At 36.3% G+C, this 26,306-nt stretch overlaps 4 protein-coding genes across 6 annotated transcripts; 3 read left to right on the top strand and 1 right to left on the bottom strand.

The window, feature by feature from the left end:
* Positions 1–588: 588 nt before the first annotated feature.
* On the top strand, positions 589–4,059 carry LOC125191219 (triacylglycerol lipase 2-like). Its single transcript, XM_048088729.1, has 9 exons — positions 589–795; positions 1,722–1,838; positions 1,947–2,087; positions 2,342–2,452; positions 2,555–2,698; positions 2,939–2,979; positions 3,256–3,335; positions 3,415–3,501; positions 3,682–4,059. The coding sequence occupies exons 1-9, from the start codon at positions 628–630 to the stop codon at positions 3,999–4,001; spliced, it is 1,209 nt and encodes a 402-aa protein (XP_047944686.1). The 5' UTR covers positions 589–627; the 3' UTR covers positions 4,002–4,059.
* A 1,493-nt stretch (positions 4,060–5,552) lies between these two features.
* On the top strand, positions 5,553–7,759 carry LOC125186482 (triacylglycerol lipase 2-like). Its single transcript, XM_048082852.1, has 9 exons — positions 5,553–5,720; positions 6,090–6,200; positions 6,275–6,415; positions 6,503–6,613; positions 6,700–6,843; positions 6,931–6,971; positions 7,120–7,193; positions 7,267–7,353; positions 7,440–7,759. Exons 1-9 carry the CDS (start codon positions 5,553–5,555, stop codon positions 7,757–7,759), a joined length of 1,197 nt encoding a protein of 398 aa, XP_047938809.1.
* A 144-nt stretch (positions 7,760–7,903) lies between these two features.
* LOC125190123 (centromere/kinetochore protein zw10 homolog) lies at positions 7,904–12,473 on the bottom strand. The gene is made up of 14 exons (XM_048087326.1): positions 11,852–12,473; positions 11,257–11,394; positions 10,963–11,136; positions 10,717–10,878; positions 10,310–10,543; positions 10,094–10,234; positions 9,900–9,992; positions 9,626–9,721; positions 9,194–9,322; positions 9,033–9,110; positions 8,770–8,928; positions 8,526–8,673; positions 8,357–8,439; positions 7,904–8,290 (listed from the first exon to the last, which is right to left on the bottom strand). The coding sequence occupies exons 1-14, from the start codon at positions 12,410–12,412 to the stop codon at positions 8,204–8,206; spliced, it is 2,283 nt and encodes a 760-aa protein (XP_047943283.1). The 5' UTR covers positions 12,413–12,473; the 3' UTR covers positions 7,904–8,203.
* Positions 12,474–15,743: 3,270 nt separating this feature from the next.
* Positions 15,744–25,756, top strand: LOC125188004 (histone acetyltransferase HAC1-like). Of its 3 annotated transcripts, XM_048084719.1 has the most exons (18): positions 15,761–15,936; positions 16,846–17,177; positions 17,870–17,981; positions 18,210–18,495; positions 18,592–19,023; positions 19,166–19,377; positions 19,450–20,949; positions 21,563–21,859; positions 21,937–22,215; positions 22,428–22,556; positions 23,010–23,210; positions 23,310–23,452; positions 23,520–23,835; positions 23,951–24,090; positions 24,361–24,439; positions 24,551–24,937; positions 25,026–25,243; positions 25,335–25,756. In XM_048084719.1, the coding sequence occupies exons 2-18, from the start codon at positions 16,984–16,986 to the stop codon at positions 25,444–25,446; spliced, it is 5,037 nt and encodes a 1,678-aa protein (XP_047940676.1). In that variant the 5' UTR covers positions 15,761–15,936; positions 16,846–16,983; the 3' UTR covers positions 25,447–25,756. The 3 variants fall into 3 exon arrangements, with proteins under 3 accessions (XP_047940675.1, XP_047940674.1, XP_047940676.1); XM_048084718.1 differs by having other exon boundaries at positions 15,744–15,868; positions 19,166–20,949; XM_048084717.1 differs by having other exon boundaries at positions 15,745–15,936; positions 19,166–20,949.
* Positions 25,757–26,306: the final 550 nt, after the last annotated feature.

Genomic DNA, 26,306 nt, shown 5'->3' with positions numbered 1-26,306 from the left:
GAATCAAATTCTTATTAATTTAATTCTCGATAAAACTAATAGGGCAAATTGCCAGAATTTTGATCAAATTCTTGCTCATCTATAATTTTAAAAATCGACCATAAAAATAATGAATTTTAACATTTTTCTCAATTTTCTCATGGATTAATATATATTTGGTTGAAATTATATCCGAAAAAATCTAAATATCACTTGTGGATTTTATCATTTTCTTAATACAATTTAGCAAATAACTCAACTATATTAGCAAATTAAAACACATGTCCGTGAAAGCAACATCATATTAGAAATATGAAATCCGAATATTTTTACATGATAAAATTGAGAAAAAATGTTAATATGATTTTTATGGCTAATATTTAAAATTACGGGACATGCCAAAATTTGACTAATATTAATTTTTTTCCCCACAAATTTCCCTAATAATACTCGGATCCAACTGTAGAGTTTGGCACGTATCAATATGTGTGAGCACATGGAATCCTAGATTTAATTACATAAACTTCTTTGTTCAAAAAAGATATTGAGTTTTTCACTCCCTATAAAAGGCAGCAACTCCATTAATTAATCACCAAAAAATTGTAGGAGAAAGGAAAAAAGGAGAGAAGATATTTAGTGTGGCAAAAAATGGTGATGACGACAGCAAAATCCTTAATTTTGTTGCTACTTATGTTTGCTGCCTTAGCAGCTGGTGGAAGAACAAAGATGTTAAGGGAATTGGAATCCAATAATGATGGAGATGGAATGTGCAAACAAGTGGTGGAAACACAAGGATATAGTTGTGAAGAACATAAGGTAAGAAATTAAGTATGTGTCTGTGTGTTTTGTGTTTTAAAGGGGAGTGTTTTTTCAATATGATTTCTTGTGATTTTATTAATTTTATAATCAATCTTTGAAAGATGAGCTAGTATTATTTTTCTTTCAAAAATAAATTGTGTATAAAATATTTTTATTTTTATTTTTTAAATTATTGGGAAATGATTGGTTAAATTAACAAATATCTAGATAAGGTTGACGGGGGTGGTTATAATCAATGTCGAACTAATTTTTAGTGGTGAACTGCTGAACCCGTCATTGTTAGTTTGTTTTAGGTCATTATAAGATATTGTTAGGTTGTTTTAGGTCATTTTAAAAAATTTAAATTTGAAAAATATGGATGTCATTTTTAGATCATTTTATGTCATGCTTACTATCATGACATAAAACAAACTAAGAATAACCTCCATATTGTTTAAAAATGATCTACAGGTGTGATTCTATGGTTCTGCAATAAGATTGAGTTTTGCTATATCGTCGACATTCTATGGTTCTGCAATAAGATTGAGTTTTGCTATATCGTCGACAGGTTATAAAACTTAAGATATAGTTTCTATAATTGCAAAAAATTGTGGATAAAGTTGATAAATTTCAAATTTGAGATACAACGAATAAACTCATTAAATGATGGGATAGATTCCATCGCCAACCCATTTCTAGCTAGTTAACACAGAGGGATAAAATCATTAAATGATGGGATAAGACATTCTTTTCAATAATTCAACAATGTGTACACTCAATTACAAAATAATTAGCCGCTTTTTATCCTCCCTTTTCAAAACTTATTAATTAAAAAATGGAATCAAAATTACAAAGAATAGGTCAAAATTTGTGATTTTTTTTCATCAATAAATCATACTATTACAAACTATAGTGTTCAATAAAATAGTGTATGTATGATGAAGGTGACAACAGAAGATGGATACATCCTTAGCATGCAGCGGATTCCGGCTGGGCGGTCGGGAGCCGGGAAGAAGAGGGGGCCGAAGCCCCCGGTTCTACTTCAACACGGCATATTAACCGTTACTACTTCCAACCCTTCACTTTTTAATAAATTAGTACATTTGTAATGTAAACAATATTATTACACTTATTTTAAACTTATTTATTTTGTTAATGTTTAAAAACAGGATGCATTGATATGGTTGGATATGCCTCCTGATGAAGCTCTAGGGTTCATCTTGGCGGACAACGGGTTCGATGTTTGGTTGGCCAATGTGCGAGGCACGACCCACAGTAGTAGCCATACCTCGCTTAGCTCTAATGATCCGGTACCGGTTAACCGGCCTTTATCATTAAGTTCTTTTCTTTCTTTTATTAATCCATATTACATTATAACATGCCTAACAATTTACTTTTTTCTCTCTTTTTTGAATCCATATTACATCTTATTTTATGAGTACTAAATGAACATTTAAAATACTTTAAGATATAGTACTCCTACTATTAATTTTACTTATCTTAAAATGAACATTTAAAATAGATAGATAGTTAAGTCTAATTCATTTTGCGCTTGGTAACATAGAAATACTGGGAATGGTCGTGGGACGAGCTAGCAGCCTACGACCTCCCAACCATGGTCGAGCATGTCTACCGCCAAACAGGGCAGAAGATGCACTATGTCGGCCATTCATTGGTATGTAATACCATAAACCCTGAACTCTAAACCTTGAACACTTTTTGTGTTCGACTAACTTATTATGTTTTTTTTTTCTTAACTTTGTGACGATGATTGTAGGGCACCTTGATGGGGTTTGCTGCATTTTCGAGGCACGAGCTTTTGGAGATGGTGAGATCAGCTGCTATGCTTAGCCCCATAGCTTATATGGGGCAATTGCCATCTCCCCTTGCTAGAGCTGGTGCTGATATATTCTTGGGTGATGTAAGTTTTTTTTTTTTTTTTTTTTTTTTTTTTTTTTTTAAATATTTCATCTGTCACAAGTTAATTGATTCATATTCTTTTTTTTAATGTCCAAACTTAAATGAATCACTTTTCTTTTTTATCCTTTTGATAAAAAAATCAATCATTATAATCTCTATTAGTTTATGTGACTTTTTTTTCTTGACTTGGTTTATACATATGACTATATGAGTGATGAATGTATGTACCCTTTTGTTGCAGGCGTTTTATTGGTTGGGAATCAGAAAATTCAACACACAAGAGTAAGAAATTAACGAGCAACGTTAACAATTTTAGAGGATGTTTACTTTGAGTGACATGATTAATAGATTAGCAATCTAATTGACCATTTATTTTGATAAATTGAATAATTTTAAACTTGTTTGATAATCTCATCTTTTAAACATATATGTAGAAGTTCGAATAGATCTTTATATAGATGTTGACATTAGTATTAATTTTGTTTTATCCATTTGATTTGTTGATTATAGTGACACATTAATTTATGATTTTGGAATATTCTTATGGATTTTGGGTAGGAAAGAAGGTCCTTCTTCCAAACTCGCTGCTGATATCTGCACCAAAATGAACTGTTTTAATGTGCAGGATCTTATAACAGGTAAAGCAAAGTTTCATTAATCAAATGATTGAAAGATATACTACTATAATTGAATAATTTTTCGTCACATTTAATTTAGGCCCTAATTGTTGTATGAACACTTCAAGACCAAATTTTGATAAACAACAACCAACGTCAACAAAGAACATGATTCATCTATCTCAGAGTAAGATCAAAATTAATTCTATGCCTCTTTTTTTAATTTTTATTTATATTTTATTTACCTCGAGTAGCAGTTGCGAGTTACTTCTGACTAGAAGTTTCGCAACTATTTTTATTATTATTATTATTATTATTATTATTATTATTATTATTTACCTCGAATATCAACTCGTGTCTAATTCAGTGATTAGGAAAAAGAACATAGCGATGTACGACTATGGCATCATAGGCGGAAATCACAAGCACTATGGACAGACGAAGCCTCCTGCTTACGACATGACTAGCATCCCGAGAGATCTTCCTCTCCTATTGAGCTACGGGGGGAAGGATCTCCTCTCGGATGTGAAGGACGTGCACACGCTCATTGAGGCATTATCGAATCATGACCGGGATAAGCTTGTGGTGCATTATGTAGAAAAGTATGCTCACATGGATTTTGTCTATGGTGTGAATGCTAAGCAAGTTGTGTACAACCCTGTGATGGAATTCTTTAAATCGAACTAGAATTTGTGTACATTGTAAGTGAATAATCGATCTAAGAAAAGAAAATGGAAGAAAATGGTATCATTGTAAAATTTAAGTTGTAATTTACGACTATGGAATTTGTGGTTGTTCGATTACATGGATAGAAGCTGACTTCGTTAAGGGTACATTTAGTTTGAAAGATTATATCTCATGACTGAATACGATTATATTTGATTTATGAGATTGAATCTCACAATTTAAACCTAGATGGATAATTATATAATAATGAATCATAGCCATCCCCTCTAATTAAAAAATCTCACAACTTAATTATAGATGGATAATCATACGATAATGAATCATAGCAACTGAACGACACCGAAAATAAAAAGGGATATTTTTGGCGGATAAAATTTATCCATTGTAATCCATTTATCCATTTTATTCTTAATAAGATCCGAGTATTACCATTTTAAATTTTATCCGCCAAAAATATCCCTTTTTATTTTTATTTCTTTTTCTGTGTATAGAATATTAAGAATGTTGTTAATCCTACTACGTGTAATTAATATTCTATACACAGAAAAAGAAATAAAAATAAAAAGAAATATTTTTGGCGGATAAAATTTAAAATGGTAATACTCGGATCGAATAAAATGGATAAATGGATTACAATGGTAATATTATTCTCCAAATATAATTAAAATGGATTAACAATAATATATCGAGTCATCGACACAAAAAAACTATGAATTGAGAATTGGGCCCTTATCCAATGGTAATATTCGGATCTTATTTGACTGATAAATCATTTCCATATCAACATCAGTCAAATAATTTGATAACTTTCTTAGATATTGACCTAAAACATCACTAATAATAAATAAATAAATCTTGGCATTTTATGCCTGCATTACATTCTTGTTTTCTTCCTTTACCTATTTGTCTTTCTATATTGGAGAACACAAATCCACATTTATGTCCCATTAAAAACCAAATTAAATTATTGAGTGTCTCTCACTAGACTTAACTATCATGTACACAATTTAATTTGAGATTGGTTTCATAGATATATCAAATTAATAACTTTTACATAATTTAAACTCATTATATGTTGAAATTGTATTTGGCGTAATGTTAAGTTTTTTTTACTTTAATTTAATATTAATATAAGAAAAAAATAGGCTTAATGGGAGTTCCTATCCAATCTTTTTCCATCATATCGATCTACATGTAATGATGAATGATCCATTAATTCTATTTGATCCAGTTTGGCTAATGAAATTCAAGGTCTTAGATTTACTTCAAAATTGTCTTGTTATTCACAATGTTTTGGTATCATGGTCCTAAAATATGGGAAGAAGAATCAATTTCTTTAAAAATTAAATGTTCTTGATATATAATACATGTTGTCCAATCGTGGAGTCTTTAGCTTAGTATGAACACATGGAACCGTGTCACTAACGATGTCTGAATTTTATCTTGTAATGATAATAACATAAATTCTTATTCAATTAGATTTTGAGCTTCCATCCCTATAAATTGGCATGAAATTAAGCCATTGATCAATCACCAATTTCTTTTACAAAAATGGCGATGAAGACAGTGACATCCTTAACTTTGTTGCTACTTATGTTTGCTGTCTTAGCAGCAGGTAGAGGAACACAGATTTCAAGAGAAAAATTGGAATCCAGTAATAAAGATGGAATTTGTGAGCTAATAGTGAAGACACAAGGCTATAGCTGTGAAGAACATAAGGTAATTAGACTATGTTTTTATCCATTTATTAGTAGTTTGAAAAAAATTTAGTAGTTGAAATTGGTAATGATTAATCGGTGTCGTAAATAGTCTTTCGTATTGGAAAAAACGGAACTAACAAATGTTCCACATCGGTGTAGATAGAAAACTGAAAACACTACATTTTCTATTTTGGTATAAGAGAGAGTAGACATTTTAACTAACTAAATAATATATATGGACTTCATTACATAAGTTTTATAAAAAATTTCACTTACAAAAAATTGATTTCAAGATGAAGCTATATAAACTTTCCAATAATCAAAATTCAAAATGAGTCAAGTAGTGGTGATTTATTTAGAAATTATTAACTCTACCATAACTGATCAGGTGACTACAAAAGATGGATTCATCCTGAGCTTGCAAAGGATTCCGATGGGGCGATCGGGGACGAAGGGGGGGCCCAAGCCCCCCGTTCTACTCCAACATGGCCTAATAAGTGTTGATACCTCAAACCCTCTAAGTTTTCATCTTTCAGATTAATTGCTAAAAAAATTATTTATTTTCATAAACAGGATGCCACAACATGGCTGGATCTGTCTCCTGATGAGTCTCTAGGGTTCATCTTGGCGGACAACGGGTTCGACGTATGGTTGGGCAACGTGCGAGGCACGAACTACAGCAGTGGCCATACCTCGCTCGGCCCTAATGATCCGGTGAAAATCAAACTTAAATGTAACACATACACAAATAAATACTAAGTGTATTCTCATTTCTCACCAATATTTGGAAATTTTAATTAGGAATATTGGGATTGGTCGTGGGACGAGCTAGTAGCTTACGACCTCCCAGCCATGTTCGACTACGTGCACTCCCAAACCGGCCAGAAGTTGCACTATGTTGGCCATTCCTTGGTAGCTACTAAACACTTTTTCTTTCTTTTCATCTCATTTTATCTCAACTTTTTGTGATTTTTTATTTTTTTGTGTGATGATTGTAGGGTACTTTGATGGCGTTTGGTGCATTTTCGAGGCACGAGGTTTTGAGCATGGTGAGATCAGCTGCACTGCTTAGCCCCATAGCTTATATGGGGCAAATGCCATCTCCTCTTGCTAGAGCTGCTGCTGATATCTTCACAGCTGAAGTAAGTTCAATACTAGTACTAGTTTATTCTTTCATCTTATGTTGTTGTGTTTCATCGGTGTAAACGCAATCTTGTGACGTTCGACAGGTGATTTACTGGTTGGGAGTCAAAGAATTCGCTCCGGGAGGGTGAGTAACGCGTTAAAAATTATCTAAGCAATAAGAGATCTATCTTTCATGTAGAAATGGAAATAGGACTTTTTGTGAGAAAATCATGAAATTTTTGATGATTTATTATGGAATTTGAGATTGATTTGTTTTTATTTGGATTTGACAGAGGTCCTGCTTCCAAGCTTGTTGCTGATATATGCAGCCACATTGATTGTTCCAATTTTGAAAATATTATTACAGGTAATACAAAAGTTAAATAAAATTGTTTTACATCCTCACAAATTTTTTCTCAATTTTTTCACCTTCAATTTAGGCCCTAATTGTTGTATGAACTCTTCAACACCAAGTCTCTCTCACCAACAACCAACAGCTACAAAGAACATGATCCATCTAGCACAGAGTAAGATCAAGAGTTTCGCGCCTATTTTTTTTATTTTGAATTATTTACCTCGAATAGTAGCTGAGGAGTTACCGGTGTCTTGCTAGTGATAAGGAAAGGGACCATAGCAATGTACGACTATGGAAGTGATGGGGACAACAACAAGCACTATGGACAGGCGACGCCTCCGGACTACAACATCACTAGCATCCCAAATGACCTTCCTCTCTTCCTCAGTTATGGAGGGAAGGATCTTCTCTCAGATGTTAAAGACGTGCAGACGCTCGTTGGGGTGCTGTCGGATCATGAACCCGATAAGCTTGTGGTGAAGTACATAGATAACTATGCTCACTTGGATTTTGTCTCTGCTGTGAATGCTAATCAACTTGTGTATAAGCCTCTCATGGCCTTCTTTAGTTCCAACTAGAATTTGTGTACATTGAATTCCACATTAATTTAGATATGTTATTGTGAATATAGCAACACTTAATGAAGCTTTTTATGGCCGTCCGTGACACTATAAGTGAGTCGTTCGTCTCAAAGAATGAAGCTTTTTTACGCACGAAAAAAGTTTCTCAAGTCTGTGGATCATATTACTTTTTCAAACAAAAGGATAGGATTTTCTATTTCTGTATCACTGCATATACTCAAAACTGTTTTCTTTTGAAAAAACCTAAATCACAAAATGAGCTAAATCAGAAATGTGGAGTAACTCTTGGACAAGCCTCTTCTAGACGCTGCGGTCACATTTTCCATCGTTTTGTAGAGAGCTTGTTTCGCCTCCCGACTCCCACAGGTTATGAGGTCGTTGATTCACTTCAAGTCTTGATCTGTTCGGCCAGCGAATCCAAATGAGGTCGCCTTTCTTCTTTCATCTTAAGTTTGTGTTTTCTATTCTGAACAAGCATTCTCTTCTCAGAGGTGAATCTGTAAAGATTGCTCGAATGAAATCTTTGACCTGCAATGGAAGAGGCAGTGATTAATAGCATTCCTTTCCGTTTAAGATGTACACGGGTTTTTGTACCTCTGATGCTTTGAAGTTGCAATCAGCAAGTTCACCGCTTTCCCAGGCATCGGTAATGGACTTCAGAGGCATATCCAAGAGTTCTAAGGGAGTATGCAGGAAAAAGTGTAAGAAAAAAGTAGTATGCTATAATGGAAACATGGTGCGATAATCGATAAAAAATTATCACCGGCCAACTTTCTCAGCTTCCGAATGGATAGTATAAGATTATCCATGTCCTTTTGAGCCTCTTGTGACTTCTCTCTCTCGTCCCCGGCCAACATGGGCTCGAGTAAAGAGGATAGATGCTCGAACAGCAGCTGAATCAGTCTTTGTAGCTGTATTTGGAAAGCCAGTGAGATAGATACTTCAGGTTGAAATTTATACATCTATGAACTATATATATACAGTATATATCAGGTTCTGCACCGCACCTGCAATGTTTCTTCGGCAGCCATGTCATCTATAAGAAGTATCTCTTTTGCAAGTCTTGTAAAGACTGACTCTAGAATCACGGTCATACTCTTCTCATAAACGGAAGGAAGTAACAAAGGTTCCCAGATGATGTGCACTTTCTCAATTACGAATGCAATCTAACACAAAACCCAATCAACGTCTCAAACAGGAGAAATGATTTGAAAATGAAAACATGGGGAAGGCATCAAAGCTTTTTCATTTAAAAGAGGTGCTGGAATACCTGGTCGATGCAAAATTTGGCAGATTCGAACTGCTTTATTTGGTGGGTATTTTGGAATCCGTTGGCTCCATCGATAGCCTAGTCAACAGCATATTATAGCATAATCAGACTTATAAAAGAAAATACCATTATGAAGCCCATAACATAACAAGAAAGTGTACCTGATTTAAGTTGGACATAACAAGCTGAATTTGACGCTGCAAAACTTCTTCAGCCAGGAGTTGAAATTTGGGAGCCAAATCAATAAATACAGCAAGGTCTTTAATAGAACTAGGAAAGTATGGACGATACTGCAATTCAAAGTAAGGGGGACACATTACGGAAAAGTTGTTAAAAAAAATTATTATAGTGGTTGACAACAGCTTGGGTGATCATAGATAGGGGAGACACAAAAATTCAATTTGGGTTGATCACTACTTATTTCAGAGCTGAAATAAATTCAACAATTCAAAATGAACTACAATCAGTTAGCTGCAGAAAATCAGAATTCATTCAGTCAGATAGCATCAGCATATATTCAGACAGTATTAGTATAATTTTTCAGACGATGGCAAGAAAAATAATCAATTTGCAGGCCAAGCATTCCTGCTTACCTGAAACGCAAGCCCAAGAATCTCCTGAGATAGGTAAAGACAGTCATTGTGCATGAGAACAGCCGCCTGGTTAATGGTATCAAGCTGCCTTTGAAGCTTTACAAATCAAGAAGAGATGTCATTACATTATATATTATCATAATCATTGAATTTTTATAAATATGATCATATGCAAAATCTTCACCGCAGTACAAAGGAATTTAGCTAAATAGAGCAAGATAGCAGAGTATTTTGATTATCGACAGCTTTTTATCTACAAGCTCTATGCACTAACCTTCACGGGGATGATCGCTTCGTAAAGTACTAGAGCATTTCTAGCAGCATGGTAGAATTCCAATGCCACTTTCGGAGGTGACACACATACATCCTGCAATAACCACCCCAATCAGAACAAATTCTGAATATGTGTGGGCACAACGAATAGAAAGTATAGGGATTGCATCGATTACATCATTATACTCAACTAACCTTCAAGGTTTGGTGCACAAGCTCCATTAGTTCTTTAGCTGATACAGACACCACACATTCTTCGGATGAAAAAAGCAAAATAACACGATTGGAATCAGCACTCTCTTCTTTATTGGCCCGCGATGTTCTCGTAGCATAGTCCTGCAGGCAAATACACCGCAGCTGAATCAGACAGACGAGCAGAAAACACTTACAAGATTACAAATATGTACTCACCTGAGGAAGGCTGAAATCAGATTGCAGAAGCATATTTCTGGCCCTAGCCAATATTTGAACTTTCTTTCTCGATGCAAAGTGCACTTCAACATTGTCAGCAAAACTACTCAGCTTATGATCTTTATCATTCGATGAAGATATGAACTTAAGTTCCTTCAAAGCGATCTCAAAATCAATTGTTAGTTTCCTGATTTGCTGAAACTCGGCTAGCTTGGAAGCATCGTCAGGAACAACCTGAAAACCAGATGGACGGATTTCATGAGTAAGATACGGTGGAACAAGAATCGACACTTTGAGATCCTCCAACTTCTTACCAAGGGAAACAGCATTTTATGACATCACATATATTCTCAACAATTTCTTTAGATATGAACCAATGTTGAATATAAGACAACTAAAACACGAACCTTGGCCAAGAAATTTGAAATTATCATATCTGACATCCTCGGCCAAGTCAACCTTCCAAAACAGCACATCCAAGAGCCATTGTTGAAGCATAAACATTTGCTGAAAAAATCAATGATCCGAACGATGTTGGAGTACATAAGTTCACCGTCTACCTTGTTTCCCTGTGTATAATTGTTGCAAAGTTTTTAAGCATTGGTTTAATTCACATGCAAGCTAATTCTAGTTGCCAGATTTCAAATTTGTACCTCGGGCTCAACAGATGGAACCATTTTAAGAACTGCTTCTCTGACATTGTCAGACTCCTGGCTGTTTTCTTCTTCAACAACAGGATTTGCTTTGCAACTCACTACCGGTGTAAAAACGTATTTCGTGATCAGATCTGCAATTTTAGCAAGCCCATAATCAAGGACCCCAGCAACCTACATAAACATCAGGGATATTAGGTATTGCAGAGAAAGGTATCACTAAAAAACGAATCCGGGAATATTCGCCAAATGAAGGATGAAGCGCCGTGTGGACTAAGTAAAATTCTTACTCACATCCATAGCATTCATAATAGTGGATAGCTCTAGACCATTAATTCCATCAACGCTTATCTGATACTTTACATGAACCGTGTTTGTATCCTGGTCAAACCGCACAGCGTTCTCCATAAACCTCAGAAGTAGCCCTTGAATCTACATCCAAATTGAATGACTCTAAAAACAAATCATAAATTTGGATAAAATCACCATTTCGTTACTCACAGTCAATCGAAAATGTAAGGTTCGAATGTCAATTGCACCACAAGCAGCGAGAAAGCAACATATACAGGTCGATTCTCAGTCCGAGCAAATCATAATAAGAGCACAAATAACAACCTTTTCCAAAATTGAAATGAAGAACTCTTACTGCAGAAGCTTACTAGCTCAAGATCACACCTTTCAAATGTTATAGACTCGTTTTCAATCTAACTAAGGCAAAACCATACATATATAACACAAAAAGCATTTGATTTTCAATGTAGATGAACATTAGCGAAATTTCAATCACTTTCCCCAATTCCTCAAATTCAATTACTTCCCCAATTCCTCAAATTCAATTACTTTCCCCAATTCCTCAAATCACACAAATCAAAGCAAAATTCCAATTCACCTCCTCGAAACAATCCGCCCACTGCTTTCTGAGAATCGCATAAACCGCCGGCTCACCTTCCGCCGCGGTCTTCGCATCGCCACCGCCCTTCACTCCAAGAGCTTCCTTCAGCTCCCTAAGCCCCTCCGCCGCCTCCACCACCCTCCCACGCCTCACATCCTCCCTAACCACCGCCAATTTCCGATCCAATTCCAAAACCACCCCCAAAAACTCCAGAATCTCCCTCTTCTCCCGCGCCTCCCGCCTCTTCTCCACAATCTCCCTCACGATCCTCCCCACCTCCGCCTCCACCGGCTGATCGCACGCGAGGCTCAGCAGCGCGGCGAAATCCTCGGCGAGATTCTCCGACTTCGAAACGACGTCGGCGCAGCTCGAGAAGAGGGCGGAGAAGTCGGAATGGTGGGAGAGGAGGTACGATTGGACGGTGGATTTGATCCGGAGGGAGTGGGCATCGAGGCGGGAGATGAGGAGGCGGAGATCCGGCGCTGACAGCGGCGAGGAAGGAGATTCCGGCGAGGAGAGAAGCTCCCGGACGTTGATTGAGCTGATCAGAACGTCCATAGCGAGAGAGTCCACTGTATCTACTGTAGGGAAGTCCGCAGCAGATAATATAAATGTATGGTTTTATTTCACTTTTTCACCCCGAGAATTTGATCAATTTCAGTTTCGCCCTTACATTATTATAAATATTTTCCACCCAAATTCGAGTTTATTCCACAATTTAAGAAAAATTATGAGGTTTGGATCAGTCGGAAAATTATACGAGTACATGAAAATCCTGGTTGATGAATTAAACCATGTCGTCTATGCATAGTCGTTTAAATGAAAAACATCAATGATATACTGTCACGGTCGATGAATTAAACCATGTAGTCTATGCATAATCGTTTAAATGGAAAACATTAATAATATACTACACGTAGGTTATCAGATTTTTTTCACGGTGGAATGATTGCGAATATATCTAAAATTCATGATTTTCTGACAGATTTTTAAAATTGTGAAATTCCAAAATTTGATCAACCTTCATAATTTTTCCAACAATTTACCCCGTATAAAATTAATCATTTTGTACTAGTTTTTCCAATACATAGGATTTGATAGGGGTTAATAATTTACTAACCGCTTTATCTTTACAATTAGCCATAATTAATAAGAAACTATTTAGTCATTCATTAGTATTTTAAATGAGAAAATATTCAGTGGTCAAGATATACCACATTGAGTGGGCATACCACATTATATTGCCAAGTGGGTATGCCTTGAGCACTGAATATTTTCTCAAAACTTGAAATAGTTATATGATTCATGATAACGAAGAAGCTCACAATAATCTTTTATTCACGGTATAGTACGAATGATCATCAAATTACAACATTAATGAAAGGAGTCTAATCAAATCCAAACCTTTTGAAATTTTCAAACTCGGTACTTAAAGAAAATAATTCAAGAAGACACAAATTTGATACAAATAAAGAAAAATATACAACCTCTCATATCTATATGTGTCATTAACAATTAGAAAATAGACGAGTTCCCACGAGATAAAAGACATAAATATATGTATGTACGTGCATGTGCATGTACATATCTTAATTAATGTCCTAAAACAGTAACTTCTTCTACATCGTCACCGGAATCTTCGTCGCCAAACTTTTTCAGGTTTCCAATGTGACCGTTACGGCTATCATCGGCGTCCTCGTTAGCAAGATCAACATTAACATGGATGTTGTGGCCGGGTTGATCCATGGCATGAACTTGTTTTACTAGGATCAAACAAACAAACATTCCCACCAAAAAAATCATTGAAACTTTTGGTCTAAATGCAGCCATTGCTAATTTTTTGTAGTTGTTTTATTTTATTACCTCAGAGTTTTGTTTGATTCTATGAGCAAGAAATGGGAATGAATTGGATAATTTTGAGAAGATGTGGAATTTATATATAGGATATTTTAGGTGGAGTTAGTTTAGTTAGTTGAAAGTTTATGTGGTTATAAATTGGAAAGTTTCTATTTTTGTGCAAGTTTGTTATCTTTAGTAATATGAGAGAACTTCCCAAAGATTTAAAAATATAACTAACAAATCAATGGATCATACCACTTTAATTCCTTTCACTAAATAGTCTTGAATAATCATAAGCACAAGAAGAACCACAAATACAAAGAGGGGGCAATAATTTTTACAACTAAATAATTCTATTAAGAGAATCATCTTAGGAAGTAAAAGGGGGATTCGCAAGAAATATATATCAAAAACAAAATCAGTTTTACAAAAACAATCTACCAAAAATAAAACAAAAATGGCCACAATGGTGGTGAAGTTGTTGATGATGATTTTTGTATGTCAATTTCTTGCAAATCCGGCGGAGGGCGAAATCCTAAGTTATGGAGCACTGATGCCCGATATTATCCCTCGTCAAACGTCGCCACCCCAACCGGCAAACAACTACACCAGCGGTCCCCGAAGGGTTAGCCCGCCGCCACCCTCGGGCGATGTTTTGGCTAGTACAATTTCTAATGAGATGTAACACGAAATTGTAACAAAAAGGCTTTGAGCATTGGCTCACCCCTTCAAAAAAGGCTTCTGGTGTTGGATTTTATCAAAAATTATATTATCAATTTATTTATCTCTCTTATTCTAGGGATTACTGATAAACTACCAATTATGAAATCACTATTCCATTAGTAACACGTTTCTCCTTTAACCAGTAGGCTGGAGATTCGAGCCACCTTGGAGAGAGAATGGAGAACCATTTCCGATTACGCTTAAAACATAAAAAGTAGTACTAGTAGTAACTACTTTGATTCACTTAACAAAATTTTTCTTAAATCGCATATTAAAAAAAATGCATCCACCTCCGCTGAACAGAGAGAGTAAGTATTTATATCCAGACACTACCAAACTTATCAAATATGTCCTATATCTCAACAGTAGTATGCTCACCATCGCCATAAAGTATATTATGCCTAAAAATGGTATAATATCAACATATAATAATGGTATAAAATCAACATATAATTCATCTGAAATATCAATACATTGATTTTTGATTTGTTGAATGACTTAACGAATATTATTAGTACGATATTTTTAGCATTAAAGAAATTTTCATACTGTATTGGGCAATATAAACATGAACAAAATAGAGAAAAAGACACACTCCTAATCTGTTCCATTTAAAATGATTTTTATTTTAAAATATTCCACTTAAACTTATACTCATACTTAAACATAAAAAAACCATCATCCAATGTACTTAATTTTCTTTATTCTAGTCACACAAAATAAAGTATTGCATAAAATTATATACGTATATAAAAAGGAAATCTTCATTTTATGTGGAAAAGAAGTATTCTCTCTATCCTACTGAAGATGACTCACTTTCCTTTTTAGTTTGTCCCAACTAAAATAATCATTATATTGAGACAACTCGAAAAAGAATACGAATGAACTATCTTAAGACAGAAGGAATACAAAATAACAAGATACAAAATTATATGCTATTTGGTTCAAATAAATAATATTCTCTCAGTCCTATAAAAATATGTGCACTTTTCGTTTGTCTCACAAAAATATGTTCATTTCCTTTTTGAAATGTTATCCCAATTCATTAGCCATATACATCAACTTATTTACAATTTATACCACCATTAAACACTACTAATAATAAGGGTCCCACTATCCACATTAATATTGTTTTAACTACCATTGCGCTCATCTCTCTTATATTATCAATTTTATCTTAATTCTCGTACTATATCGATTGCCCAAATTTTTATGGGACGGAGAGTATACTAGTAGTATTTTAATTTAGAAATTCACAAATAAGGAAATTAAAAAAAGTTAAATACTGCCATTCTACTGTCAGGGAAAAGGAAAAAATTAACAAATATACACAAATTCTAAATTAGCCCCAATTTTTCTCTAAACCACCATTCGCCGCCGTAATCTTGGCCCGACCGCCGATTAAGCTCCAGCGCCGACGTAGCCGGCTCCTTCGGCATTCTACAGCTTTGCGTATTTATCTATTCGTTCAAGCTCCTTACGCGACGCTTTCAATTTGTGCGCGCATTCTGGATTGCCCTGTTAGTGTGTTCATCTTCTTGTTTTGTTGTTTGATTTGATTTCTCGCTGCAATCAATTTTAGCCCCAATTGAAAATTCAGCGTTGGTTTGATCAGAATTTATGAACTAATTTGATTTCCCCCAATTTGATGAAGCCCTAGCAATTTCGATTATTAATGATTTTCAGCCAATTTTGACTTTTTCAGTTGTGTGAAGCTGATAATAGCCTATGTGTATGCGACGATTGCAATCTGAATGTGTTTTATGCATGCGATCACTTGTAAGAAATTTAATGCTGTAAAATTGCTTTAGCTTGTTTGGTGTGGGAACTGAAATTCTGGATAAAAGAACTCGATTTTTTTGTGACGCTGCTTAGATTAACTAAGAAATTAAACCCAATGCTGTTTGTTTCATCCTGTTCATTATATGTGTCTTTGCACTCTGTTTGTGTTTGTGCTTGTAATCATTCTTCTGGAAAATGCATAGTGTAAAATGGGTTTTTTTGTGCATGATTTGGGTTATCGATGACCTTAGTTTTCTTAAAGAGCTTGTTTTTTGGAAATTTTGGGATGTCCTTTCTCTCTCAGGAGCCCCCTGTTGTTTTGGGGTGTCATTTTCACAATCAAGTGATCCTGCAGCTCCGACTGCTCCGTTAACTGTTTTTACTGTTTATCTCTTCTATACAGGTGCTGAAGAGTTAGTTTATGAATTTTTGTATATATATTAGTATTTAATAAGAAAAGAAATGAGACTTCTTAGCAAACAATTTAACTATCAGTTTATCTGTACTTTTGAATGTTTATATGATGATCTATGTTTGATTGGTAATCCCTTCAAGCTTACACGTTTCTTTTAAGTATTTTCAGAATCTTCATCCACTCGCTTCTCTTACTCATCCTTTTTCTCACACTATTGGGATTTGCTTTACAGGTATCGTGTCTGGCTTGGAATTGTGCGGGTTCAACGTTACTTGATTAAATTTGTTTGATTCCCTTGTTGTGGTCTTTGGCTCTAGTTGGGGATAGAATTTCATGCTACAAAGCACATATTTATTGGTCTAAGATAAAGATGAATTTACAGACACACCATACAGGGCAGATCTCAGGCCAGATACCCAACCAGGCTGGTACTATGTTGCCTGGGCTACCACAGCAAAATGGGAACCCTATGCTCAGCCAAATACAGAATTCTAATGTTCATAGAAATGTTCCCAATATGGATCCAGAAACTATTAAAAGACGCAAATACATGCAAGAAAAAATGTAAGGATATTGTTCATCAAGTAAATAGCAAATTTCCGTGGATATATATGTTCAATTACATCTTTTGTAATTCTTATGACATGTTTACTTGTATTTGGTTTCTTGTAAATACAATACATGCAACTGAGTGCTTGGAGGACCATCAAGCATCAACAAGTTGAAGTGTGTTTTGCATAGTATTGCTTAGTTTGTCAGACATTTGATTCTTACATGGATTACGAAAATAGAGCTGTTCTATTTCTTGATTTGATGATTAGATTCAAATTGAATCATTCAATGACTTTTGATGCTGATAGTGATATGTGGATCAGTTAAAGTCATCATTCTTGAAAGTTATTTAGGAAGCTTCGCTAGGCAGCAGATATTTGTTGCTTTATCAGTCTCAATAATTTCTGGCCCAGTTTAATTTTCTGCTTATATTTTACATTTAATATGATACCTGCCAATTGGGTTGGTTGATAGTATTGTTACATCCACCAACACTAAAAATTTGTGGCATCACGTGACATCAATGAAATGATATGCTTTTGTTTATCTGCTATTCTGGTTGGATTGCTTCTACTTGTGCTATTTTTTGGGTTTCTGGGTTTTGAGTAGGAATAGGTGAAAGTTAATTCTAAGTTCTGAATAAATGCTATAAGAAATGCTTGCTTGATTAATGATGCTAAAGGTTTAGTCTCTTTGTTCTGCAGCTGGAACTTTCTAATGCAGCGGCGACAGCAATCTCCTGAGGTTCCCAACAGGAGAATGGTTGATTTAGTGAAACGTCTAGAAGATGGTTTATTCAGAAATGCCATGACAATGGTGTGTTATTTTTCATTCCACTTCATCATGCAATCATCCTCCTTGTGTAGCTAATCTTTTTGTGCAGAACATTTTATATAAATTTTCATGTTGACATTATAGTTATATATAAATTTTTAAGAACCTTAAATATGTATTTGTATGTGTGTTGGAAAATTGTTAGCATAACTACTTATGTGATTGGTTATAAGTCCTGCATTTCTATATCTTATTATGTCATCATGTCAGGAGGAGTACCTAAACCTGGACACTTTGGAAAGACGTTTGCTTATTCTGATTAAGCGCTTCCCTACAAGTAATCGCAATCAGCAATTGCCACAAGCCAATTCTTCCCCTCCCGTCGGTACAATGATACCCACACCCGGGTTTCAACAAACTGGGAACTCAAGCTTCGCTGGAACTTCATTAGTGGATAATTCTTTTGTGAACAGTAGTTCCAACACAATTGCATCATCCACCGTCAATCCGGGAAGCTTTTTTCCAACTCAAAATGGATCTTCTGGAATTGTGCATGGTAGCTCATTTAGTTCATCAGATGTTTATTAGCCTTTTCATCCACATAGAACATCTGGTTGTCTTTTCACTCATCTAAAGGAATAATTTTCTGCAGGAGGTGGGTATCAGCAGTCATCTAATGCTTTCATGGTCAATCATGGGGGAAATAACATGATGTCCATGGGTGCGCAAAGAATGACAAGTCAAATGATCCCAACTACTGGAATTAATAACTCCAATTCTAATGATATGATTGCTAACACTAGCAATAACAAGTCAATGAAAATTGAGTCATCAGATGTTGGAGCATGTTCTGATGTTGACTCTACAACTGCATCACAGCCTACTTTGCAAAAACAGCATGTTGGTGGTCAAAATTCTCGTGTTTTACACAATATTGGGGGGCAAATGGGTAGTGGAGGCAGTTCTATGTTGCAGCAGAAAAACTTTGGAATAACTCATCATTTATCTGGAACTATACTTGGAAATTCCACCAAGCCCCTGTCTCAGCATCTTGACCAGCATCAACAAAGACCAGTAACACAAGGTACTTTATTCGATCTACACCACTATAGCCATGCTTATGTGTCTGTACGTGTTTTCCCATATCCTTAATGTAATGAGAGTTAGTTGAGGATTCCCCTGAAACTTCTAGTTTGTATCTCTTTTGACACTATTCTGTTTGACAGGTGATGCCTACGGAATTGGTGCTACTGGGTCTGGAAACATGTACATTCCTGCAACAACTGTTGGGTCCACGATCAGCAACCCGAGCTTGAATTCCATATCCATGCAATCAATGCACACGACAGATTCTCATTTGATGACCAATAACCAGTCAAATGTATCTTCTTCTCAACAGGCAACTGTGGATCTTCACTCAGTAGATCAATCACAAAAGGTTAATTTTCAATCTCAGTACCCAGTGAAAGAAAATCTTGTGCAACCTCACCAACAGCAGCTGTTTCAACAGCCATCCCAGCAGTTTCAGCAGCAAAAACCTTCTCAGAATCAATTGCAACAAAAAAGGCAAATGCCGAACCAGTATTTGATGAGAAATGATTCTTTCGGTCAGTCCCAGCTATCGCCCAGTATAATATTTGAGGTGAAGCAGGAGATTGGAACAGAGCATTATAATGAAGGTATACAGTCAAAAGTCACCCACTCCTTCCATGCTGATATGCAGAACCAGTTCCAGTCAAATTCTGTAGACGACCATCCAGGAGCTGCTCAGCCTTTTTCTCGTTCATCTGTGCCGCATGATGCCCCATCCTTGCATCCGCAGCAATTTGTGTGTAACACTAGTGATTTTACTAGTCCTTGTGGTGGTGTTCAACCAGATGCAGCTTTGGGCAGTCAGCGGTATTCTAAGCCTCCAGATGTGGATGCATCAGGAAGACTCCCAATTGATCAGACTATTCAAAATGAAAAATATCAGAGAGTAATGAGGCAAGATGGAGCTCAACTAAATAATTTATCCTCAGAAGAATCTGTTATTGACCACTCTGGAAATTCTAGATCAACAGAACCAGTGAACACAAGTGACCCAGCATCTCGAACTTATAGCGTTATTCGCGAAAAACAGTTCAAGAACCAACAGAGGTGGTTGTTGTTTTTGCGGCATGCTCGTCGATGTCATTTCCTAGAAGGTAAATGCCCAGAGCCTAACTGCTTAACTGCTCAGAAGCTGTTGAAGCATATTGGAAGTTGCAACAATTTCGATTGTTCATACCCTCGTTGCCGTGTTACATGGGATTTAGTCAATCATCATAGGCGCTGTCAGGATACAAATTGCCCTGTATGTATCCCTGTTAAGAAATTTATGCAGACTCACTTCAAGGCATTTGCTCGTTCTAATTTGAGGTCTGGGTTGCCTACGGTAGTCAATGAATCTTCAAATGCCCATGATATTGCTGGAACTTTGGGAAGGTCTACTCCAAAGATGGACCCAGTGATGGCTGAAACCCCTGAAGATCTACAACCTCCTATTAAACGCGTGAAAGTCGAGCAAAGCCTGCAGTCTCTTGTCCCTAGCAATGGATGCTCTGTGGCGTTGGCATCTACTGTAAGTGATGGTCATATCCGTGATATACAACATAGTGAAAAGGATCACGATTACCATATTCCAGTAAAACCTGAAATTAGTGATCTGAAAGTAGCGGTGAAAGCCCCTGTAAACGTTGCACAGGAATGTCCCAATATTGAGATATCAAAGGATAACGTGGATGATGCCTACATACAAACTCTGAAAGGTGATGGTGCTACACTTAGTGATTCTGTTGGATGTGGTGCTCAGCAGCTCATGAAGACAGAAAAGGATACAGCGCAAGCTAAGCTGGAAAACACTTCATTACCTCCTGAGGGTTCATCCAAGTCCGGGAAGCCAAAAATAAAGGGAGTATCAATGATTGAATTATTCACCCCTGAAATGGTCCGCCAACATATTATGGGTCTCCGGCAGTGGGTAGGACAGGTCAGTCTAGTTCATTTTCTCAATGATGCTTACTGTATTTCTTTTGAAGGCTTGCCAGTGTTACTTTTAGACATTTGAAAAATCTTATGAAATTCATCACTATTGTAATCTTTAAATTTGCTTTCAGTTATCTAATCACACAGTTAGGAAATCATTTGTGCTCTTTTGCTTTAGTTTGTTTTATTTGATATAGACTAAGATTACTTCAGTGACCTGACTTTCTTGCTCTGAGACTTTGATGATTTCTTAGCCTTGGCAAGCTTGCAAAGATACCTTAAACAGCTGGAGGCAACTTTATCTGTTTGCTCGCCTTTTTGTTAATAACAATGCTTGGCCTTTTGATAACTATTCTAGATGAGGATCCTTAAATTCATTCTTCAATATTAAAGTTGATTTGTTATGAGGCCATCCTTTTTTGTTTTGTTTTTCTCCTTAGATATTTCTTTGCTTCATATCCCATGTTTGTATTTGGAAGAGGGATGGGATAAAAACTTGTCATTTTGCTGGATTAGATCTCACACAGTTATGCCTTCACCTTCCTTCCTAATGAACTCTTCAAATGTGTCATTCACCTTCCTCTATGAAATTTGTAATTACCCTTTTTGATTCGCAGAGCAAAGCTAAGGCAGAAAGAAATCAGGCAATGGAGCATTCAATGAGTGAAAATTCTTGTCAGCTCTGTGCAGTTGAGAGGCTTAGCTTTGAACCTCCTCCTGTGTATTGTACTCTCTGTAATATTCGCATTAAAAGAAATGGAATGTATTACTCCTTCGGGTCTGGGGAAACCCGTTATTGCTTCTGCAATCACTGCTATAACAGTTCACATGGAGACACCATCGCAGTAGATGGCACGACGATTCCAAAGGGAAGGGTGGAGAAAAAGAAAAATGACGAGGAAACTGAAGAATGGGTAATGCCTTTTTACGTTTGGTGTTGTTCTATTTTGATACGTGGTGTTCGATTACACTAAGTATTTGTTTCTTGCAGTGGGTTCAATGTGACAAGTGTGAAGCTTGGCAGCATCAAATCTGCGCATTGTTTAATGGTAGAAGGAATAATGGTGGAGAAGCGGAGTATACTTGTCCAAATTGTTATATGGCAGAAGTTGAAATGGGAGAACGTGCACCATTGCCACAAAGTGCTGTTCTCGGTGCAAAAGATTTGCCTAGATCACAGCTAAGCGATCACTTGGAGCAGCGTTTAATTGTAAAATTGAACCAAGAGAGGCTGGACAGGGCTAGGCATCAAGGCAAAAGTTATGATGAGGTGATTAGGTTTTACTTTTGTGCAGCGTGGGATGTATTGTTTGCTCGCACACACACACATACACACATAAATATATTGTCAAGAATGTGGTTTATATTGCGAAGTGGTTTCTGCATTTATTAGCTTTTTGTTGAATGCTCACTGTCTATGTCACAATTAAAGCCCCTGGAATTATTTAAAGTAAATCTGTGAACTTTTGCTAAATTGTCCAGGTCCCAGGAGCAGAAGAGCTTGTTGTAAGAGTGGTATCATCAGTGGACAAGAAGTTGGATGTCAAGCCTCGCTTCCTGGAGATTTTTCAAGAGGAAAACTATCCAACAGAGTATCCTTATAAATCTAAGGTCATCCTTACTGCTTGATATTACTGCTTTTAATTTTTTCTATATAAGCTCTATCAAAATATTGTCAGTATGAATCTAATCTAACCTCTGTGCTTTTTAGAAGTCAAATGATATTGAACACTACGAGTTGCCTTAAGCAATTCAATGATAAAAATGGATATGAAGATGATCTATATGTTAACCTTATAATGAGTTTGGAAATATTCAATGATTTTTTTTGCCATTATGTGAGACTCGGAACTTATAGTGGTGAAATCTGGTTGTTACTATTTTTTCCTTTTTTTGGGTGGGGAGAGCAGATTGAGATGTGAGTGGAGATTTGTTTCTTGATATGCGTCCTGAGTGCCTTTTTTGTTTGCAAATAGTGGAAGCCATGTTAAGCAAGGTGTTTCAATTGCTATTGCAAATTTGCTGCTCCATCAATTTGCTGTAACTGTATTTTATATGCTACAGGCAGTACTGTTATTTCAGAGAATTGAGGGCGTTGAAGTATGCTTATTTGGCATGTATGTTCAAGAATTTGGATCTGAATGCCAGCAGCCAAACAACCGAAGAGTCTACATCTCTTACCTGGACTCTGTTAAGTATTTTAGACCAGAAGTCAAAACAGTCTCAGGAGAGGCTCTAAGGACATTTGTATACCATGAAATTTTGGCAAGTTATCATACTATTCTATTTCCCTTACAGTTGATGGGTTTACAAAAAGAATGTTACGATTATATTCTTAGTATTTGATATACATTTCTAATTCAGATTGGATATCTGGACTACTGCAAAATGCGTGGTTTTACAAGCTGCTACATCTGGGCATGCCCTCCCCTGAAGGGTGAGGACTACATTTTGTATTGTCACCCAGAAATTCAAAAGACGCCCAAATCTGATAAACTTCGAGAGTGGTAGGTACCATTACTTTCTAAATGTGAGCGCTAATGCACAGCAGTGTTTCACCGTTCTCTCTTTCAGGTACTTGGCCATGCTACGAAAAGCCACAAGGGAAAACATTGTCGTGGAGCTTACTAATATGTATGAACATTTCTTTGTTTCAACTGGTGAATGTAAAGCAAAGGTAACTGCAGCTCGGTTGCCATACTTTGATGGAGATTATTGGCCTGGTGCTGCGGAGGACTTCATCTATCAATTTCAACAAGAAGAAGATGGGAGAAAACATTCTAAGAAGGGAGCTTCTTTGAAAAAGAGCATTACAAAAAGAGCTTTAAGGGCATCTGGACAAACTGATCTTTCTAGCAATGCATTAAAGGATCTGATGTTAATGCATAAGGTAAGATCTTTGTCATAATTTCGCTTTGATTGTTTCCTTTCGTACTTACAAGACTAAGCAATTACTGCTTCTACTTTCTTTTAGTGTTACTAAAAGAACTTCTTTGTTTCCCTAGCTTGGTGACTCCATAACTACATGTAAGGAGGATTTCATCATGGTTCACTTACAGCATTCATGTTCTCATTGCTGCATCCTAATCTTTTCTGGAAAACGGTGGGTCTGCAAGCAGTGCAAAAAGTTTCATCTTTGTGACAAGTAAGGATTCTATTCACTTCCTGCCTCAGTTATCACAAATCTTCTTGTTGATTCCATTTCCAAGCTATGGTATTTACTCTTTAATATCCTTGAGACAGGTCTCACCAGTTAGATACGCGCTTGCTACATAATCATTGTTGACATACCAACCTTTATTGGCAAATTTGATAGAGTTATCCAATTTTTTGTCCGTTGTATCCTGGAATTCCATCATGATTTATGTTATATCTGTAGAGCATTGTACTAATCCCCTCTTTTCTACTCTTATAGTTGCTATGATGCTGAGCGGAAACGTGATGATAGGGAGAGGCATCCTGTAAACTACAAGGATGTCCACACACTTTATCCTGTACGTCTGTAGGATCAATATTACGGCTGACGTTGTCTTGTGCCTTATGAAATTTTCTGATTAAATGAATTTGAGCTTAGCATTTCGACTAAGAAATTTACGAATCTGCAGGTTGAGGTTGCTGAAGTCCCCGATGATACTAAAGATAATGAGAATCTTGAAAGTGAGTTTTTTGACACAAGGCAAGCATTTCTCAGTCTTTGTCAAGGAAACTATTATCAATATGATACTCTTCGCCGAGCTAAGCATTCTTCTATGATGGTCTTGTATCATCTGCACAATCCGACTGCCCCTGCTTTTGTCATAACATGCACAAAATGCAACCTTGATATTGAGAGTGGGCAAGGTTGGCGCTGTGAGACATGCCCCGAATATGATATATGCAATGCTTGCTATCAGAAGGATGAAGGAAAGAATCATCCTCATAAATTAACTAAAAATCAGTCCATTGACCCCAATGCGCAAAACAAAGAAGCCAAGCAATTACGACTCTCACAGGTAAATTTATCACACACAATGCACCACCCACGGCTGTTGTATTCTAGTGCCCGGCTCGTGACATGGATTTCTTGGACTTGCTTTGCAGGTGAGGAAAATGCTCGAACTCCTGGTTCACGCTTCTCAGTGCCGGTCAACCCTTTGCCAGTATCCAAACTGTCGCAAGGTCAAGGGACTTTTCCGCCATGGCATCCTGTGCAAAAGGCGCGCGGCAGGAGGCTGTCATATGTGTACGAAAATGTGGCAGCTTCTCCAGCTTCACGCCCGAGCATGCAAAGAATCTGACTGCAATGTACCACGTTGCAGGTTTGTTCACAAAACTCCTCGTATCAACGTTGCACTCCTCTCTCTTGTCATCATAAACACACGCATATGAATCCTCTCATGCTCAATGCAGGGACTTGAGGGAACACCTGAGAAGGCTGCAGCACCAAGCAGATTCACGACGAAGGGCTGCTGTAATGGAAATGATGAGGCAACGTGCAGCAGAGGTCGCAGGCAGTTCTTGATCACCCAAGCTGTATATAGCAATAGCGAGCCAGAAAATTCCTTAGTTATCGTGAAACTAAATCTCTTTTTTCGTCTCGGCTGCAAAGGAAAACCCACAGGAGTTCAGGTTCACCCCTCAACGATATTTTTCATTCGTACGTCGTCTTATGATCTAGTTTCTGGTATAATTTAGATGGGAAAAAGGGTACAGAAATCAGTCATGATTCTTTGTATTTTGTTTACTTAGCATTTCTCCCCTGTCATCATTCGATGGCTGAGTGTATCATAACTTTTACTTGCTTAGTTTTAATGGAGAACCACATTTTTCCATATGTTTTCATCTTTACTAGTACAAATAATGAAGTTGAATCAATAATAATAATTTTATTTAAGAATCTAAAAGGAGATTAATTTTAAAAATGAATTCTGTATATGTATATAGTATATGTATATAATGTAGGGGTAAGTTAGGGTGCCACCACCCCTTAAAATAACACCATACCACCATTCTTAGCTAATTATTTGTACATGTGGACGAATAATAAGCTGCCACGTGGCAAAAAAAAAAAAAAAAAATCTGAAAAAAGACAGTCAGCAATTTGTTGGTCTTTATCCAGTAATTTTTCTTGTCTAGCAATATCCGACACACTATACAACAATCTATAGATTGCTGTGTAGTGTTTGTAATATTGCTGTATAAGTGGTGTCACGGTATCACTTTAAGAGGGGTTGTCATTTTAACATAAACGTATGTATATATACATATCATGATACAAACCTCGTACTAATTTGTTCTTTGTGTTGGGAGAAGTACTTGTTAGCTTACCTCTTAAGTAAATTAGGAAGCAAAACAAATGTGAATTTCACTACTTATCTTTTT

This window comes from Salvia hispanica, chromosome 5 (genome assembly GCF_023119035.1).
Source record: "Salvia hispanica cultivar TCC Black 2014 chromosome 5, UniMelb_Shisp_WGS_1.0, whole genome shotgun sequence".
Lineage (NCBI taxonomy): Eukaryota > Viridiplantae > Streptophyta > Magnoliopsida > Lamiales > Lamiaceae > Salvia > Salvia hispanica.
This window is presented reverse-complemented; position numbering and strand designations above follow the sequence as displayed.

Coding starts and splice junctions, on each gene's coding strand:
- LOC125191219 (XM_048088729.1), top strand. CDS start 628: ATGGTGATGACGACAGCAAAATCCTTAATTTTGTTGCTACTTATGTTT. Junction 796..1,721: donor ATAGTTGTGAAGAACATAAG/GTAAGAAATTAA, acceptor TGTATGATGAAG/GTGACAACAGAAGATGGATA. Junction 2,980..3,255: donor AGAAAATTCAACACACAAGA/GTAAGAAATTAA, acceptor GATTTTGGGTAG/GAAAGAAGGTCCTTCTTCCA.
- LOC125186482 (XM_048082852.1), top strand. CDS start 5,553: ATGGCGATGAAGACAGTGACATCCTTAACTTTGTTGCTACTTATGTTT. Junction 6,972..7,119: donor AAAGAATTCGCTCCGGGAGG/GTGAGTAACGCG, acceptor TGGATTTGACAG/AGGTCCTGCTTCCAAGCTTG. Junction 7,194..7,266: donor TTTTGAAAATATTATTACAG/GTAATACAAAAG, acceptor CCTTCAATTTAG/GCCCTAATTGTTGTATGAAC.
- LOC125190123 (XM_048087326.1), bottom strand. CDS start 12,412: ATGGACGTTCTGATCAGCTCAATCAACGTCCGGGAGCTTCTCTCCTCG. Junction 10,879..10,962: donor TTCCATCTGTTGAGCCCGAG/GTACAAATTTGA, acceptor AATTATACACAG/GGAAACAAGGTAGACGGTGA. Junction 9,993..10,093: donor TTGTGCACCAAACCTTGAAG/GTTAGTTGAGTA, acceptor TGGTTATTGCAG/GATGTATGTGTGTCACCTCC.
- LOC125188004 (XM_048084718.1), top strand. CDS start 16,984: ATGAATTTACAGACACACCATACAGGGCAGATCTCAGGCCAGATACCC. Junction 22,216..22,427: donor AAGGCAAAAGTTATGATGAG/GTGATTAGGTTT, acceptor TAAATTGTCCAG/GTCCCAGGAGCAGAAGAGCT. Junction 24,091..24,360: donor AAGTTTCATCTTTGTGACAA/GTAAGGATTCTA, acceptor CTACTCTTATAG/TTGCTATGATGCTGAGCGGA.